The sequence below is a fragment of the Lingula anatina genome, chromosome 1, assembly GCF_051362555.1.
Source record: "Lingula anatina isolate TDL-2025a chromosome 1, LinAna3.0, whole genome shotgun sequence".
Lineage (NCBI taxonomy): Eukaryota > Metazoa > Brachiopoda > Lingulata > Lingulida > Lingulidae > Lingula > Lingula anatina.
Window position 1 is genome coordinate 2903795 of NC_141767.1, and position 19355 is coordinate 2923149.

General features: G+C 34.3%; 2 protein-coding genes across 9 annotated transcripts in view; both read right to left on the reverse strand.

Annotated features, from left to right (window-relative positions):
• LOC106156228 (polyamine-transporting ATPase 13A3) overlaps positions 1-16102 on the reverse strand; it is a 27428-nt gene extending 11326 nt beyond the window's left edge. Inside the window, exons 1-24 of one of the 4 annotated variants that reach the window (XM_087000016.1) lie at positions 15779-16102; positions 15115-15164; positions 14651-14729; positions 14277-14353; positions 13510-13677; positions 12564-12625; positions 12237-12303; positions 11955-12034; positions 11561-11638; positions 11166-11235; positions 10599-10733; positions 9926-9995; positions 6133-6264; positions 5580-5747; positions 5108-5265; positions 4666-4854; positions 4375-4436; positions 3105-3249; positions 2719-2826; positions 2378-2531; positions 1900-2020; positions 1548-1672; positions 619-800; positions 115-222 (exon numbers count right to left, since the gene is read on the reverse strand). In XM_087000016.1, coding sequence (XP_086856142.1) covers positions 115-222; positions 619-800; positions 1548-1672; positions 1900-2020; positions 2378-2531; positions 2719-2826; positions 3105-3249; positions 4375-4436; positions 4666-4854; positions 5108-5265; positions 5580-5747; positions 6133-6264; positions 9926-9995; positions 10599-10733; positions 11166-11235; positions 11561-11638; positions 11955-12034; positions 12237-12303; positions 12564-12625; positions 13510-13677; positions 14277-14353; positions 14651-14684 — 2493 coding nt within the window. In that variant the 5' untranslated portion in view covers positions 14685-14729; positions 15115-15164; positions 15779-16102. Of the gene's footprint in view, positions 1-114; positions 223-618; positions 801-1547; positions 1673-1899; positions 2021-2377; positions 2532-2718; positions 2827-3104; positions 3250-4374; positions 4437-4665; positions 4855-5107; positions 5266-5579; positions 5748-6132; positions 6265-9925; positions 9996-10598; positions 10734-11165; positions 11236-11560; positions 11639-11954; positions 12035-12236; positions 12304-12563; positions 12739-13509; positions 13678-14276; positions 14354-14650; positions 14730-15114; positions 15175-15776 lie in introns of those variants that run through there. The other 3 variants (XM_013531359.2, XM_087000017.1, XM_087000018.1) reach the window with 3 other exon arrangements.
• A 217-nt stretch (positions 16103-16319) lies between these two features.
• Positions 16320-19355, reverse strand: part of LOC106169394 (polyamine-transporting ATPase 13A3) — a 31189-nt gene continuing 28153 nt past the window's right edge. For all 5 annotated transcript variants that reach the window (XM_087000013.1, XM_087000012.1, XM_087000015.1 and 2 more), the window contains 3 exons: positions 18966-19054; positions 18568-18657; positions 16320-18257 (listed from right to left, as the gene is read on the reverse strand). In XM_087000013.1, coding sequence (XP_086856139.1) covers positions 18054-18257; positions 18568-18657; positions 18966-19054 — 383 coding nt within the window. In that variant the 3' untranslated portion in view covers positions 16320-18053. The remainder of the gene's footprint in view (positions 18258-18567; positions 18658-18965; positions 19055-19355) is intronic.

A 19355-nucleotide genomic window follows, 5' to 3' on the forward strand; every position in this document is an offset into this window, starting at 1 on the left:
CATTCAGTAAATCTTTTTGATCAAAGGAAATTTCAGCTGTCCATTTTTTAATGATGAGTAATTTGAATGAAATACTCTTTAATTCCTAAGTGAAATCTCATGTTTTATAATTACCTTAGGCAAAATGTCAGGAAAATGCACCCTGATTACACCAAATGAACCTCCATCAATGGCAAAGTGAAAATTGTCTGCCCTGCTCTCAATGTTCAGTGTACTATAGGGCTGAAAATGCCACAGTATCATACTTTACTTTAGTTTCTTAAAATATGTGGAAATTTTAATAAAACACCCAAAAAACTAGAGGGAAATTTCCATGCTTAAATGATGGTCATATACCAAGAATGACATGAAAACAGTACTTTGGGTGAATGATCCTAAGTAAGCCAAAAATAACATTATTTCTTTTAAATGCAAGAAAATTAATAATACTTGTCAAAACCATAGTACCCTGGTCCACAGGATAATGTGCATTTTTTTAATAGGCTCTAAAAAATCTACATGCACCATATCAATTTTACCTATCACCACACTCCACAGAACCAAGGTGCAGGCCACTATGGGGCATAACATGGATTTAAAGCTTCAACAAGTGTTTTAAAAAGTAGTTCTCTAACATACCTTATCTCTTTCCTCATGGCTGACCGTAAGTTCATTGTCCAGGTTGACCTCAGCATATTCCCAGTGGATGACTGCCTCACTGTTCTTGCTGGGAGGACTGGCTTTCACCATAATTACCTTCTCTTCCTCATCCACCATTGCACAATCCCTGGCAACACTTATGGCTGTGTGCATGTTGTCACCTGCAGTAAAAATTGCTTTTGCAGAAAATTTTGCATTTCAAATGTGATTCCATAAACTAGCCCCAGGCAATTACCCACCTGTAGAGACACTGGGCTAGTAAAGGGCTATCAGAATAAAGATTTTGGCACATACAGTCAATTTAATATATTAAATCATTGATAACATCATGATCACCAAAATATATAGGGACTGTGATATTGTTGGCGAAGTTTTCCTAAATACTTTACAGATAGTTTGTGCTTATATCCAAAGGGCACGTAATGATCGAAGTACATTCCTAACAGTCACATAATTTAAGATAATCTATTACAGATTTTTCCACAAAATGCATTTTACTTGACAATGTGTGTGAATGTGTGTGTGTGTGTGTGTGTGTGTGTGGGGGGGGGGGGGGGGGGGAGGGGGGGTGTGGAAGCTACTTTCTCCTACTCCTAAATCAATTCTCTCAATTTGTTCATATTTTGGAGGAAGTTGTGAGGTGATATGGTGTAAAATGCACTGACAAGATAGTTATGAATCATATAATAACAATTAGGTACACTTTCGATAAACTTTTATTTTAAGGGTTCCACTGACTTATATTCTATACTGGGGAATAAAAGAAGCTTTGCAGGATAAAAAGGTGGTGGTGGTGGTGGTGGTGGTGGTTGGGGGGGAAGTATTTAAAATGTGTGAGAATTTCCTGTGTTAAAACTGCATTTTCATGCTAAGTGATAATAAAAGAAAAGCATGAAGCATTCAAATACCTGTGACCATCACAACCCTTATGTTAGCTGCCTTGAGTTGTCTTATTACAGGAGTAGTCTCTGGTTTTAAACTGTTCTGCATAATTATCAGACCTAGGAATGTCAGCTCACACTCTACAGTTTCCCTGTAAGTATATGCATATGCATATGCTTATGTATATAATTATCAAGATACTGACAATAAATTCTATAAAATACATACCAACTGAATATATTTCATGAAAAATGTTTGAATGCTGTTTAACTCCATCACTCCAGATTTAACATGTGGTATTATCTTTAAAAAATGTTTAAATTTCCTCAACCAACTATTTAACATGCCACACAGCTGTTTCTAGAAACAATGAGGTACCTTTGTATTCTTGAAGCACGATGCCAGGTCAAGGCAGGGTCCAGTGGCTTCCAGGCAACCGCTATCACACGGAATCCTTTCATAGTATAACGTTGTAAAACATAATGGAAATCACAAGGCACTAGAAAAAAGCATGATGTATTTGGCATTGGAAAACTCCTTGCATTTTCAGACAATTGCCTGGTTTTTCCTTCCTGGCAATCATTCTATTGGCCTGATATTTATAATGAGATGCTATATAGAGCGAGTAATTTTAATTGATTTCCATAAGTTTTTATTAGACTTTTGAGACAATGAACAGATGTGAAAATAAAATGAAAAAGATAATATCTAATGAATTATCTTTTTTAGATGATGATCAAAATATATCATTATGTCAAGGTCAGCATAAAAATGTACCTGAATAAATAAATATATTCAGCAAACCTGAAGTCAGACCCAGTGATTTTAAATAAATAAATAAATAAATAAAGCTTACATGACTCTACATTGCAGAGGTGCGCTACTTTCTCTGGTGACCCTTTGCAATACAGGTCCATGTGGGAACTTCCCAAAGTTCTGGTGATCACACTCATACGCTGCAGGTCTGAGGTAAATACAAACTGACGCACAATACCAATTTCATATGGCAGCTGGAAACAGAAGGTTTTTAATAATCTTGAAAATCAAGACAATGAAAATGAAGGTAATGTACGTAACACATGCTGCATTTAGCCACGAGAACTTACAATAAAAATCAAGTCATATCAGGAGCTCTTCTTTACCATCAAATTATTGAATTAATTATCAATACATATAACCCTTAAATAACCTTTTTACCATTTTCTGGTCATAAGCAGAGAAATAAGTCTCTTTATTGCAGGGTTTTACAATGGTAGGCACCATCATGTCAAATCTACTGGTGTCTTGTCCTGGTTCTTCTAATAGCTGCAAAATAAGAAAAAAGGTTAACATTTACCATGAAGATAAAAGAAAGGATACCAAACTTAAGCATTTGATACATCAATAATCAACCATGGACATTTATGTTATATTACTTTGTCTGACACACAACAAAAGTTTTGACTCCAAAGATTTTGTAACATCCCTGAAATAATTTATTTAAAATCATGGTTCAAATTAACAGATTCACAAATGAGATGGGTCAGGACTAAAACCATATGTACCGCCCGCGCCGCGCTGGTGGTACAATAAACATCATTTACCCAGTTTGTAGACTCAAACATCTTCAAGTCAAGTGGATCTCCTTTCAGTTCTCCTTCTATCATGGTGAGTGAGTGACAGGTTGCCATGGCAGCCAGAAATGGACCAGTGGGCAGGTCTGTGGGATGCTGGACTACATGCAGAAACCTGGAATTATTGTTATTTCAATCAATCGATTACAGTGTATTATTGCTTATAAAGAAAGGTGTCACTTTACACCTAAACCCAATATAGAGGTGTAAATGAGGTCACAAACATGCTCTTAAAAATATTTAGTGCACAGAATACAAACTATGTTTGATTATTTAAGGGTCCCACATAAAGAAGTTTGTATCAAAATTTCTCTCTTCTGGAACCATGAATAATAAATAATAATAAATAAATGATAATTCCCAATTATAACCCAAAAAAAGGAACATAGGTTACTGTTATAAATGGAAAATGTCCAGCTGTGGAGACGTTTACACTTTGAAAATTTAATCATCTGTATAGATCAATTAATTTTTTTTAGTGACTTTAGTTTGCTTGTCACTGAATATTATAAAAAGGGGAAAATACACCCTACTGATGATAAATAAGCATTAAATAAACTACTGTGCATTACTGATCCAAATATTATATCAGAAAAGTCAAACTTTTATGGAATCACAATATATTTTTCAGTCAGCAACAGAAAATCCTGCTTCCCATTGCACCAAGTACTTGAATCTTTCTGACAATGTTTCTGGGGAGCATATGTTACGTAGTATTAGCCATGGCACAAGAACCCTTGCGTTAGTTTAGATATTTGTAAAAACATCCTTACATCATTGCGCCATGGCTAATACTACGTAACAGATGTTCCCCATCACTACAAATTATACTGGAAAGTGATATAAAATTTAAATTACATGGCCCTGAACATACATTACTGGAACATATGTTACCATTTAGGCTCCTTACATAATGTGCAGACATGGTAAAAATTAAATGTAAATGTAAAATTGAGACAGCCATGGAAATTGTTCTATACACGTTGTAAAAAAATTGAGTACAATTCTGTATTCATTTCATTTTATTTTTTGATACTTCAGCATGTAAAATGCACCTCTGTATTGGGTTTGGGGGTAAGTTAAATTTTCTGAATGTTTGGCACTTATGACACTTGTTTTGTTAATTGCTGTGCAGTTTAAAAATCCATTGAAGACAGGCAAAATAAATAACAAATAAAAATCTGCCAAAGTTTCTAGTTTCTCAGATTTCAAAATATTTCACTGATATCCTAGTTTTTACCTATCCTCCTGTACAGGAACTACACCATAAAGGTCCAAACCATCTTCAGTTAATGTGCCTGTCTGAAATGACCACAAATTACCGTCAAAATGTCAACTTTATCAAAGATGATAAAAATGACAAAGCATGGCAAGTGCAAGGCCTTTATTACATATATCCATTCTCATGCTATTTTGAACTTCATGAAGGGTGATTAGTTCAATTTTGGACATACAAAAAATGGAGCAAGCTGTAAAAAAATTAAATTTATCATCTGAATTCTACAAGTCAAATAAAAAAAAAAAGATCTACCTTGTCAAAGCAAATGCTGTTTAATTTTCCACACATGTTAATCCTTGGTGGACTGATACAAAATATGCCTTCCTTCTTGAGGCGATTCTGGGCATATATTGTGCCCACTGTCATGGCGGCTGGTAAAGCCACGGGCACAACTATAGTAATGATGTCTAGAGTACGTAATATAATTCTCCTGACAGATTCCTGGTTTGAGAGAAAATTGAAAAAAACAAAACAAAACTATATATGAATAATGATATGTATTTATATTAACAATTAATGATATGTAAGATAAATATGAAAATTCATAACTGATATTATTATCATTCAATGGACAAACTTCCCATAAACATGTAACAACGATGTAAGACAAGGAAAAACATAAGATTCATACGTATGTAATTTCAGGTCATGATGCAAAAGTACATGTCTATTTCTTGTCAGTTAAGAAACTTACCCCTCTTTTAATGAACACATACAGGTTGTAAGCCATACCACATAAGGCAATCAAAAAGAGGATTTGGACAAAGCGGATAGCATCAGTGTAAAACTTGAAATCCATTTGTTTGGGATAGAGAATGGCACGGACTAGTCTACCTTTTGAGGTTGAATACCCTACAGAAAAAAAATTTTGAAAATAGCAAAAATATTACATAACTGAAATCAAAATTTAAAAATATACACCAGAAGATATAATTATACCATTGGAAAATATTTAAAGTGAGGGAGTTGATAAAAGGACAAAAATATTTCACTTGACAGCCAGTGTTTTTGAAGTTTAATCAATACACAGTCCACAACCACTGCACTCCCAACTTATACCTTTACAATTTTTCAATTATTTTGTTGGCTCCTGTGTGTCTCAATATTTATCAAACTCAGCAATTTTTAGCTGCATGACTAGAAAATGGGTATGGTCACTCCCTTACCTGTTCTGACCACCACAGCGGTCACTTTTCCTGCCCCATAGTATCTGGTCTGGATGACCTGGGTGCCACAGAAAAGGGTGTATCTCTTGTGGACATCATCAGGAGAGAACACTTCATCTGAGTCAGGCTGGTTTGGAAGGGGAGTCTTGGTCACTGGGACACTCTCACCTTCATAAGGCAAAATAAATTTTTTTTTAATATATAAATTATAAAAACGGGAAATGAGCAGCTTTGGTTCACTCTTAGTTTGTGAAACATGAAATGGGTAGACTTTAGTGATTACTAACTTCCATTTAAAATGGTTTCTTTACATTAAATAACAGAAACAGAACAGCTAAGTGATAGTTTTATGAAAGACAGGTCCTACTAAGGCAACATCAAAGCAATTCTGTTCATGCCTGGTATTGTTGTTACGTACCATTTGTAAAAGAAATGACTACAACATGGGGATCAAAAACTGAGAGAACTCTTAGCAAATGCATTGGCATTGTGTGCAGAAATGAGGTACACTGTACCTCTACCAACTGTCAAAACTATCTTTTTAGTTCCTTACCAGTCAACATACTCTCATTGACAATACAGTTCCCAACAAGCAGGACAGCATCACATGACATTGTACAGCCATGTTTGGGGATCACAATCACATCTCCAGGGACTAGTTGGGTCATTGGGAGGTCTTCAAAAACTGGAATTAAATTTATCAGACTTGGTTACCAATTTAATATGGACCATTTCTTAAATAAATTTTATTTTCTTCCATTGATGGTTTACAGGTTCAGTTTATAGATAAAATTCAGGAAACAAATCATCCACCTTAATTCAGCAATCAGTCCTTCCATCAGTATATTCATCTGTGCATAGGTCTGGCCAAAAGGGTACTACATAATCTTATGCCATAAATAAAGGCATACAATGTCTGTTAGACCATTATATAAAAATAACAATACTGAATTAATAAATAATAAATTGGCTGTACATTTCCATAATTCACAATACTGAAATCCATTTTTAATATCTAATTTTTTTAATTCTACCATCACAAGTGAAACCATCTAGTCACTCCCTCCATGACATATCAGGAAATCAACAACAAAAAAGTTTGGTTTTTGGATTACCAATGTTTTTTTCTTTTTTTTTTTCTGTGTGTGTGTGCACGCACATGTGTGTGTGGTTTATGGAACTCTTATTTGTTTATGGATTGCCTTTCTGTGAATGCTTTCAAAACTATAAAAAACAAAATTTTAATACATGTCTTACATTCACTACATGGCCTGAAAGTAAACTGCTACATACACATAACACCAGGGCCCCGTATCTCGAAAGCAATATCACATAGAGGCTACAATGTATTAGATGGGACGAGTATGGGTGAGTTCTGGAATCGAGACGCTTGCGCACAGTCGCACATGCAAGAGCAGCCAGTCTGCAACAATCACTTCTATGGAGACTTGTCTTGCAGAGATTCGAGAATGGATGAAAGTGAACATGTTGGCTTTAAATGATAGTAAGACTGAGTTGATATGGTTTACATCAAGGTTCAAGGCAAATAGAAAAAATGTAGCAAATGCCAACATTTGCATAGGAGCTGTTCTTATAAAACCATCTAGTTCTGTAAAAGATCTGGGAGTTACCCTCGATGAAAATGGCACTATGGGCAAGCGTGTATCTGAAGTGTGTAAATCAGCATCTTATGCACTATGGCGCATTGGAAAAATAAGGAAAGTGTTAGATAACAAAACCACTGAAAAATTAGTACATGCATTTATATCATCAAGATTAGATTACTGCAATAGTCTCCTCTTTGGTATTTGTGACTATCAGATTAAAAAGTTACAAGTTATTCAAAACTCAGCTGCAAGACTGGTTTGTCAAATTAAGTACAATAGTACACACCATATCACTCCCATTCTGAAAGAATTACACTGGCTGCCTGTGAAGCAGAGGATTGATTTTAAAGTACTCTGTATTATTTTTAAGGCGATCCATTCACAAGGACCATTATATTTATCTGATCTTATCTGTTTTAACTTACCACGGCGGTCCACACATTTTAATACTGAGAATGATTTTATTTTAGAACATTCTGTTTTAGAGAAGGGGTGCCTAAAAAGTTATGGAGATCGTGCTTTTATAATCTACGCCCCAAGAGTGTGGAATGGTCTACCAAATTTTATTAGGAAAACAGAAGACTTTGACAATTTTAAATCTCTTTTAAAGACCCACTTTTTTAATTCTGTCTATATCTCTTAGATTTTATTTTAATATATATATGTTTTTTTTTTTTTTTTAATAAGATTGATTTTTAGTAGTGTAAATTTTAAATGGTTTCCAATGAGAGTTTATGATTAAAATATTGTAGTCATTTTAATGATTTTAGTATATTAGCCATTATTGTAAGGCGCCTTGAGATAGAATGTAAGGCGCCATATAAGAATCTTATTATTATTATTATTATTAATGCACGATGCTTTCGAGATAAGGGGCTCAGGTCCTTAAATTTTCTATTATAATCAAAATCTCATTCAGTTACAAATCCATAAAAAATAATAATAGTATAAGTTACAACAATAAGAGCTAGATATGTCAACAATAATTAGATTATATACACTAAGAAACAAAAAGAAGAAAAGAAAAAGAAAAACACCAAAAAAATAAAAATAAAACAAAACAAAACAAAAACAAAAGAAACTATCTTAGACTCATGCATCTTTCCAAAAAAGTGTTGTTTACAATTTTGCAAAAAAAAAAAAAAAAAAAAAAACAGTGATCTTGATTTTCTGAATTCAAAACATGGAATTTCCACATCCCAACACCAGTAGAAATATTTCATCATTTAATGCCAAAATGCCTGTTCACAATGCAAATCTGAAACATAAGTTTAGTAGGCCACAGATTTAAAACAAACAAGCTCCTGAACTTGGATGATACTAAGAAGGTAAATCTGTCATCACACTTTATGAATATATGTTATAAGATATATAAGTGTGTATTCTGTAGTTAACAGAGCAATAATATTTGATTGAAGTTACAGTGTGGATGGCACTATATTTAACATGTTATATGAGTTTTTTGCTCACAGAAATAATTCAGTTCCCAAGTCTGGTAAGTCAAATTGTGAGCAAGCCATCAAACTGCCTTCTTAAACTGCCTGTTATTCAAGTTATATACAGAAAGAAAGCAGAAAATACCTATCCAAATAGCATTTTTCCAGGAAATATAAAATGATGCCTTGTGGTATTCTATAAGTTAGGCTATTTGCAACTATTTGGTGGCATTTGGTTGGGTTCTATGGTGAAATTTTGACTTCTTTAAAAAAGCATTTTCAATAATAATGTTGGATGTCTGAGCAGCCAGAAATACACGTTTGCATTCATGTGCATCCGTGCTGGCACGTTCTCTTGCCTCGTGTTGTCTTAAATCCTCCTAAATGTATCATTAATTAAACGTGCTTTATTATCTGATATTGTGACAAAATGTCGGGATTCTTAGAAATGTGAAGGCTGTGTTTATTAAGATATCCTGTAAACCATTTTAATACAATGTATACCGGTTGCAGCTTTCTAGTTCAGTAAGAGCTATGGATGTGGTATATGTGGCTATGTTTTGCAGGGTAGTACTGAGGAGTTGGGATGTGGTATATGTGGCTAGGTGTTGTAGGGTAGTACTGAGGAGTTGGGGTGTGGTATATGTGGCTAGGTGTTGCAGGGTAGTACTGAGGAGTTGGGGTGTGGTATATGTGGCTAGGTGTTGCAGGGTAGTACTGAGGAGTTGGGGTGTGGTATATGTGGCTAGGTGTTGCAGGGTAGTACTGAGGAGTTGGGGTGTGGTATATGTGGCTAGGTGTTGCAGGGTAGTCCTGAGGAGTTGGGGTGTGGTATATGTGGCTAGGTGTTGCAGGGTAGTCCTGAGGAGTTGGGGTGTGGTATATGTGGCTAGGTGTTGTAGGGTAGTACTGAGGAGTTGGGGTGTGGTATATGTGGCTAGGCTAGGTGTTGCAGGGTAGTACTGAGGAGTTGGGGTGTGGTATATGTGGCTAGGCTAGGTGTTGCAGGGTAGTACTGAGGAGTTGGGGTGTGGTATATGTGGCTAGGCTAGGTGTTGTAGGGTAGTACTGAGGAGTTGGGGTGTGGTATATGTGGCTAGGTGTTGCAGGGTAATACTGAGGAGTTCAGACGGTCACTGTTGTGGGAAAGACATTGTTTTCTTAGCTTAAGATATAAGGGAGTAAAATTTATGTACTACCCCTCAGTTAGATATTCTTTTTATGAATGAGCTAAGACCTATCAAATTTTAGGTCCTAGATCTCAGTGAGTTTGAATGTCTGATACATTTGTGTACATGCTTACCTCCATTGCCTCTGCTAACATGAACCATGCTCTTGTGTGAAGCAACCATATCTCGCAGGATTCTCCTTTGCTGTAATATTTTATACATGTAAAATTATATAGACCATTTTTATTAATAAACAAGGTGAATGCAGAGGTCAATGTGCTCCTGACAACAGGCATCAATCATGATTTTTGTGGTATAAATTTATTGGTCACGGGCCACCCCTTTCTAAATTAGCTATGGCATACATAAGGTTGTAACAAAAAGCTGTAAAGTGACTATGTCCATAGATTTTTCACCAGAATGGAGGTAACTACATGAAATACACTGCATTATTCACACATGCTGACATTTATGTACATATGTCAAAATTATTCTGCTCTTCTTCCCCCCTAAATGTTTGTTGATACAGTGAACCTCCCATGAAAACTCTGGAATGATAGTTATTTGTCATGAATAAATTCAAAAGTACAATTCAATATGAAGTGATTGATTGAATACAAATTGTCCCATATAATGTCACCAACATTTCAGGTGCCATGACAGATGCACAGGTATAAGGAAATTAAGACCTATCAAAGAAAAACAACAAGTTGAATGTGTCATCCAGCAGAGCACATTACTGTATTACATTACTATGATAAGTCAAAGTTTTAAGTATGTTTACATGTGTTGTGAATCGTACCATACCTTTTTTGTTTCATAAAGTGACATCACAATGGATACCACAGAGATGAGGATAATACATCCAGAGTAGAAATAGTAATCATCACACATCCATAGTATTACACTGAACAGCTGAAAGATGTAGAAGGGATTCAGCACCTAGAAAAACATTGGAAACGGTGTCTATAAATGAACACATCTATGGTCAAATTGTATAACATACAAACTATGCAACAAAGTTGTCAAATGGACAGAAAAAAATCATCCATACCCACAGTATCCCACTTAACAGGTGAAAGATATAAAACTGATTCAGCACTTGAAATTATCCACACAAAGACAACCAAAACTATAACTCAGATTTTATCAGTTATTTGAATAAATTGTCATTTGAATTAAAAGGAACATCATATTGAAATTAAACAGGTGGGGGACAGGCACAACATTCATGATTATCTGAAGTGCAAAATAAAATGAACCATTTATTTCACAGCAGTGTTTTGATTTAATTTCTCATCATATCCTGTTAGGTCTGAACACTACTGACAAGTAGATATGTGTCAGTATTTCAGTATGATTACATGTTCTTACCTCTTCAAAGAGCAAAACAATGTATGACTTCACTTCCACATCTATCTCATTTGGGCCATATAAATCCAATCTAAAAGTAAAAAGACAAATAAAAATAGAACCCCTGAGGACAAAACTATCCTCATGTTGTTGTTGTTGTGGTTTCATCACAAGGTTATGTAAAAATATCTTTAGTTTTAATCACCTTTGGATAAACTGTGTCAAAGACAAACCCCCAATACTAAAGACCCTGAGGATACATTATAAAACTAAATTGTTGCAAACCTCAACAATGGCATGCAGTAACACAACATACTTGTGAACAGCACAACTCTGAAACTCAGGGTGCTATGACAGTGATGTGGTGAATAAGGCATCTATATCACTATGCTGGTAGTACTGAAATCAAGGCTTACTTCTTCCATTGCTCTGTCACACCCAGACCTTTAAAATCTTCATGAAAAGATGAACATTTTGTGCCCACATCCAATCCACTGCAAAGGATGAATAAAGAATGTTATTTCATACATTAACTATCATCTACCTGTATTTCATCAAATGTAGAGAAATGCATCATGTAAAATGAAAGAAAACATTAGCTTTGCAGCTATATATATATATATATATATATATATATATATATATATATATATATATATATATATATATATATATATATATATATATATATATATATATTCGCCAACTGAATTTAAGGACTGACAGTATTTGCTATATAAAAAAACACCTACAAGTGAGTACACCTCACATAACTAAAATGTTTATTTCTTACACAAGGATTCTATGTACCATAGTGTCTCAAATTTGCCATTGCTTTGGTTCCATATGTATCTCACGTGTTGATGAACAAAATAACGGAGGGCTGAACCCTGTAAGGAGAAATTGACTTCATTTGAAATTTTAGTGATTGAGATTTTTAAAACAAGCTATATTGTATAGAATGATCATTTCAATGAAAAATATTACTCATAGTTGATTTTTAGAAATTTGACGTTTACTGTGAATTGTAAAAAAAAGCTAATAATAAACATTTATTATGTTAATGTTCCACAACAACATAACAACTTTTACCTGTTTCATTGACAAAATACTTGTCCTTTCATCACATGAAGAAAGTTCTTGGTTCACAGCAAAAGACCTGCAGCAGTGAATGGAAGACAGCAAAAAATAACTTACAGAGACCATAAAAATAATCTTTTAGCAGATGGATGCAGCACAGGCATATGTAAATAAAAGGGTTTATAGATCATAAATATGTTCTAGAGTTATGTGTATATGTGTAAAAAAACTACTTAAGCTAACATTGCACATAATTTTCTACACATATGGGATATATGAGACATGAGTGAAAATGCAATCAAGATGTAGAAAATGCAATCATGATGTAGAAAATCTTACTGATAGCCTTCTCTTGAAGTCATCAACAAAACATCAGCAGTGAACAGTTGTGATGACTGGTCCTGAAGAGAGGAATCAACTTAGGGTACTTTTTCAGTGAAACCACTGCTCTACGTAGATCTATTCAGCTTTGCATGGACTCACGCTGAGAGCAATCAGATTAACATGCATCTTTCTGTCATTAAGTAGAATAAAGAAAAGCTGATTATATGAATATGTTGGCAAGAAATGGCACATTAATCTGTTAATCTGATTGCATTCAGCAAGAGTCCAGATGGGGTTAAATGTTAGACTGATAGTTGCATTGTGAACATTCTTTGGAACACATTTCACTAGTTGCCAAGTTTATGGACAAGTTTATATCCATTTACCATTAATAATAATAACAATAATAATTTTAGCTTTCAACAATTTCAGCTTGTAATAGCATTGCTACAATGCTAATGTAATGTTAACAGTGCTGGCTGTTTACACTACTTGTAATACTACCATTTGTTAACATAGTATAGGAAAGGGATATATATATATATATGTATATAATTTAATATGATAGATACTTGTCTGTCAGTGTATATAAATTGAGGAGTGTGATGTGCGCTTTCTGTAATTCTGTATATTGAGATAGTGCTCTAAGAGATTTATCATTCTGTGGGTTAAGGAGGATAATATAGAATATACAGTAATAAACAATGACAATGTATTGCTTACACTGTTTATTGAAATAAACTTTTTTTGGTTTCATTATTTTTATGTTGATCAAATACTAATTCTGCTGATCAGAAGTCATATGACCTTACTATCAAGGTATTTTGTCACTTGAAAAAATATAACATTGTATAAAATGTATATTGAAGATTCAAAAGGAATATCATGAATGCAGAGGATTGTCAGTTTTTGTCAAGTGACTGTGACAGTCATCAAATGTCATCATTACATTTTCATATACCTTGAGCAAAACCTCATCTGCACTGGCCAGAGAACACGGGGTCTTTGTGAACCTAATCTTCCAGTCTGGCTTCCAATATAGAACCAGCCAGAAACCCCCAAGTGTGAGGACACACAAGACATAGTACAGGGAAACACAACACACTGTCTTTCTGTAGCCATGGCAATCCTGTGCAAAAATGAATTATTTAAAGCATTCTGAAAACATCAGGGCTATTATTTAAGGTAACATACTCTATAAGCCCAAATCAGGCTAAAGTGACTTTTGTTATGTAAAACTGGTTGTTACTATGTTAATAGTCTTCATAGAAATAATATGTTTTCAGAAAAACATATGAAGACATAAAAACACTGATGTTGATGATGATATCATAACAGTGTTTTAAAGATATAACTGCAACTTTTAGTTTCTTGTACTGTAGGATGCTATTATTTTTTTTACCACTTTAAACAATAGGATAATTGTACTTGTATTTTGCATACAAGCGTGCCTGTATTTTCATGCGCTTTGGTGCATTCAACCTATTGTTAGATTCAACTGTGGCATAAGTAAGTTACAACTACTTCTCGTCTGTATGCAACATACAAGGGCAAATTATATCTCGGCTGCGCCTTGGTATAATTACGCTTTTGTATATCCCATACAGTGGCCAACTCATGTTGTAACTAGTACTTATTCATTTAGTTTAGATCTTGTCACTATTAACTTTAAATTACACCAATTTCCAACTGATTTCCTAACTTACAGTCATGTAATAGAATACTCACCAACTGGTCATCTGTCCCTGGGTTTAGGACTTGAGTCACATCTGGCTCCTCCTCACCAATCTTTCGGTACATGTGATCTGGAAGAAAAATGCATCCATTCATATGCCAGTATCCTGCGCTATTTAATATTGTTACATGATTATAAATTTTTTTACAGAATGAGACAGTTTTCCTGGTACTGGAAATTATTGCTCTCAACTGGAGTTTCCTGCCACGTCTTATATAAAAGATGAATAATGGTAGTATCAATCTTGTTACTGTCTACAGACCCTCCGTAAAATCCACACTTAACAATTAAAATATAGGAAATAGATGGAGAAAAAAGTCCTGTCATATCTAACATAAAATGATACCAAAAAGAATCAAAATGTTACCTTTTGACTGCCCAAATCCCTTCCATGATCTCATCTTTCACTTCTGTATGCCTCCAAACTGGAGCCTGCGGTTTCTCGACTACCATGAAATAGGGGCAAAATCCCATATATATTTCAGTGCAACAACTTCAAGTGACATCAGTAGGTACTATCAATATGAACCCTGTATTCATCACTTGACGGTACAAACGTTTACAAACTAATATAATGGGGCATGAAATTTCACCTCTCAGAGCCAGTTTTGTTTTAAAGAAATTAAAACTGCAATTTTTCTGACAGTTAATTTCACAACACGCCTCCATGTATGTACGATATCATATGCTCCTAAAATAAAACAAATGAGTAAATTATTGAGACATTAACGTTTTAAATAATTATTGGATGCTTCACTCCATGATAAAGACACACTTCAATCTTTCCTTTTCTATTTGGGAATTATCTTGATAACAATATGCTGTGTTTACCTTTTGATGTTATTCCGAGTTATTCCTTTCTTTACAACTCTAGCCACAAACTTGAATGTCACCAAAATATAAATATACACAAATATATAAACTTTACACTGGAACTAGTCTGTACGCATGCATATATGTTGGTTTGATGCGACTAAGATAATTATTGTTAAATTGCTTGAAATTGCACTTGATCTTCAGGGTAGAATTTTTGTATCGCCTGAGATAGTCATCTAGACAATGACTGAAAGAAAGTAAGAGACATATATCTGATCTGAGAAAGGTGACCTCAAAAGTATGTAAAAATGTCCTCAAAAGTATATTAAAAATGCTCAAGTGGTTAGATATTGGCCACTGTAATCATTCACAAAATGAATTGAACAATACCCAGGCTCCCAACCACAGGTAGATAAATACACCTACTTCCCCCCCCCCCCCCCACACACACACACATGCACACACACACACACACACACACACACACAAGACTGCTGGGGTCTTAATTGGAAGAAAACTGTCTGTTTATATTTTTACAGAACCACACATGCTGGTTAACCTAACTGAATGATAAAAATTAGGTCAGAAAGAAACTGTTACATAAGAGGTCAGTTGCCTCCTTCCCCTCTCCTGACTTGCCCCTTCTGTAGGTCTTCTGGTCACTCTGATATGTACTTACCACAGGTCAGCAAAGCAAGGCCTTTCACTGAGACAACCATCCAGCAGTCATTGGTTTCTGCCCTTGGGATCAGAGACAGCTACAGTGTACGTCAATTTGCAGGATAACCAAATATGACAAGGGGCTCATCTGCTTCACAATAGCTACAGCCAGGTGTTGAATTCTCAGAAAATCCCACTCAAATAAGGGCTAAAATATTCAAATGTCACCCCTTCCCTGTACCAGTCTTACCCACAGTGAAAACAAGTGAGTGCTTGACGTCAGGCCTCCAGGAGACATCAACATTGCACACCTGAGTGACCCTACCGGTTCAGGTCCAGTGCCTTCTTTTCAGCTTGGTGATTGTGAACATTTACAGATGTGTTACAGCATTGTTGAACAAGAGGCATAGACAACCACTGAACACTTTATTATTTCACTCAGATAGAGACATGTATTGGTATGGTATTATATTGAATGCTATACATTATCATTAATACATTTTCTGTTCACAGACCTACAGTATGGACTTGTCACGTTTCAACAAACAAACACTACTCAGTTATCATTGAAATATTTATTTCTGAACTATTCCTTGTAGGCCACCTTGATTACATTTTATAACCATGTCCTTTATCTCCCACTTTAAATACATATGGCACAATTTACCAAGGTCAGATCATTGTAATTTATATTATATACCTTATCATATTTTGCCCAACCCCCAAATTCTGCAACATACAGGCTCATTTCAGAATCAGTCCAATGTGTCACATGGTCCCACTCAACCACTAACGCTGTTCACTACATAATTAGTGACCATTAGCAGTTTTGCTAAATACTGATGAATAACATCTTGTTCAACCAATAAATACTTTAACAGCAATGACATTTTCACAAAGAGATATCTGTCAAAAATACATTTTAAGAAAAACTTCTAGGAGAAAGAATAAAACCAGTAGATGCTCAGAGAGGTTATAGCCTCCTCCCGAGTATGTCCCACCAGCCAGATATCTTTAATAAAGTAGGCTTACATCACACCAGTGGTATTTTCATCTTTTTTCTTTTTGATTCAGAAAGACATGAATTAAAAACTTACATAAACTGCAAATTGTTGGTGCCATTATTGCACATGTCCTGCTGTTGTAAGGCTAAAAAGATGGAATGTTCCTAAGTTCAAGTCATCCTTGCCTGTAAGTACTGGTTAACTTTTATCAAAGGCATACACTGTAATCATACTATTAACTTCCTCCCATAGTAAAAACAATGTACCTATGTTTAATACATACAAGCTGGATGAGTCCTGTTTACCCCACACCATAAAACCCTAATTATTAAACAGAGCAAACAATTTTTCTCAAAATTAGAGGTATGTGGGGACATTACAATTACATGTATGTGCTATTTCTCTACCTATTGTTTTACATGTAACTTACACAGACTGATGTCTTCTTTGCCAGCAATAATATCATCATAATATAAGAATTATTATACATTGAAAATGACACTAGGAAGACCAGTTTGTATTTGACAAATGATATATTATTACATGTCATCTTCCAGAAAATGTTAATGTTCTGAAATGTTTTTATCACAAGAACAAAATGAATTGTCTTAAGTTCTACAACAAGTAAAAAATAAACTTTTTTAATATCACATATTAAAGCATTCCATAAAACATTAACCCTTTCATATCCATCAGTTCATGAACAGTAATGGTTCAATCTTTTCAATGGGGAAAAATAATCAGTCTTTCAGATGAATCATTAAAAATCGTTTTCTATATAGCATTTGTGGTGCTTTAAACCATATATAATAAAAGCTATGGGGTAGCCTGCTTATTCATTTTGTTGCCACCTCTCAACAGAAATGTTGTAATTAAAAAAATATTAATTAAAAAAATACAGTATCTGTAAAATACACAATTTCCCCATTGAAAAGATTGAGTTATTACAGTAACAATAATACTTCACAGACTGAATAAAATTTGAGAGCACTCACACAAATAATGACTCCCAGTCTAGTACACCATTGTTTAATACTAAAACCACCTCTATGAGATTATTTAATAATAACAATAATTAAAACCATTATCACAAACATCACAGTAGCCCTCCCGTCAGCAGAGAAAATTTCACCAAAGGCTATTACTAATCTTTTCCCCACCACAATGAATGGATTTTGATTATTTTTTGGGGGAAAATATTTGGTTAAGAAAACATATCCATTGGATATATCCAGCCCAGGAAGTCCAATATTCATAAAATTTCATAGTATCTAGTAAACTACTCAGTTATTATTGTACTTGCAATGAAACATGGACATCACTGGTTTCCCGCACATTTTGTTCAGCTTCTCTTGTAACGTCACCAACAGGAGGCCAGTGCGGGTTGTCCGATAGCTCTTTTTCAATAATCTTGTATTTTTTCTTTGGTTTTGAAAGTTTTCCAAAGCATTTCTTCAAACAACTGGAGGGGATATTCCTGTCTATTATGAAGCTCTGAAGAGAGACATAAATAATGTCATTAGATGATTTATGAGGCATGCAGGTAGTTTGGTTACCATGGAAATGAGCAGAGTTATATAACAACTCAACGGGAAAACTATTTCGATGTGTTATGACTAGTGATGTTAATAGCATGTTAAGTCTTAACATTAAAATACACTGGTTTCTTGAGAAAGAAAACTTTAATGATGATTCTCAAATCTGATGCTCAAAGAGGCAACAAACTCTCTCTGACCGATTTGTTTTATTTGCAATGTTGTTCCTCTCAACTATCTCTGTCAATATAAAACAGAAAAACTCTCACCTCTATACTCTCAGCTATCACAAAGTGCATCACTGCAAGAAGAACCACTGTTATCTTGAAAACAATATATTCATCAGGAATCAACTTCATCTGAAAATAGATCAGAGTTAAAAAGTTATACCTCAACTTCTCATTATTTTCTGTTTTCCATTGCTTTTGTTAATTTTTCATCACAAAATGAAACACACCTCCTCCTGGCATTGAGTAGAATAGAGAAATGCCAGTGACAATATAAGTGCAATGGAAAAAAGAGTAGGCATAATAATCAATATAACTGTTTGCATATAGCAAGAGTCCACGCAGAGTTGGATTGACCTATATAGACCTATATTGACAATATATAGTTTCAATGAGAAAGAGCCATAGTCTTCATGTTATACATGTACAGAACATCTTACCATTAGGAATTCTCTGATGACAGTGGGAGGGTAGAGCCACAACCATGCAGTCAATGCTGTAAGCAATATCACAGACACCAGAAACAAAACTGAAAAGAGAAATTTACCAAAAACTTCCATTAATTATTCATATAAAATCTGATTTTTAGAGGTATTTAAAACTTTTTATTCTTATATATATATATATATATATATATATATATATATATATATATATATAATACTTCATTTAAAGTTGCTGACAGGAAAGAAACTTCACTGATATAAACCATAACATACATAATACCCAACCTACAGACACAGACAGCTACACAAAAGATATATTAGATTTACAGTTATAAATACAGATATAAAATATTTACAGTGAGGCATATGTACAACAGAAAAAAA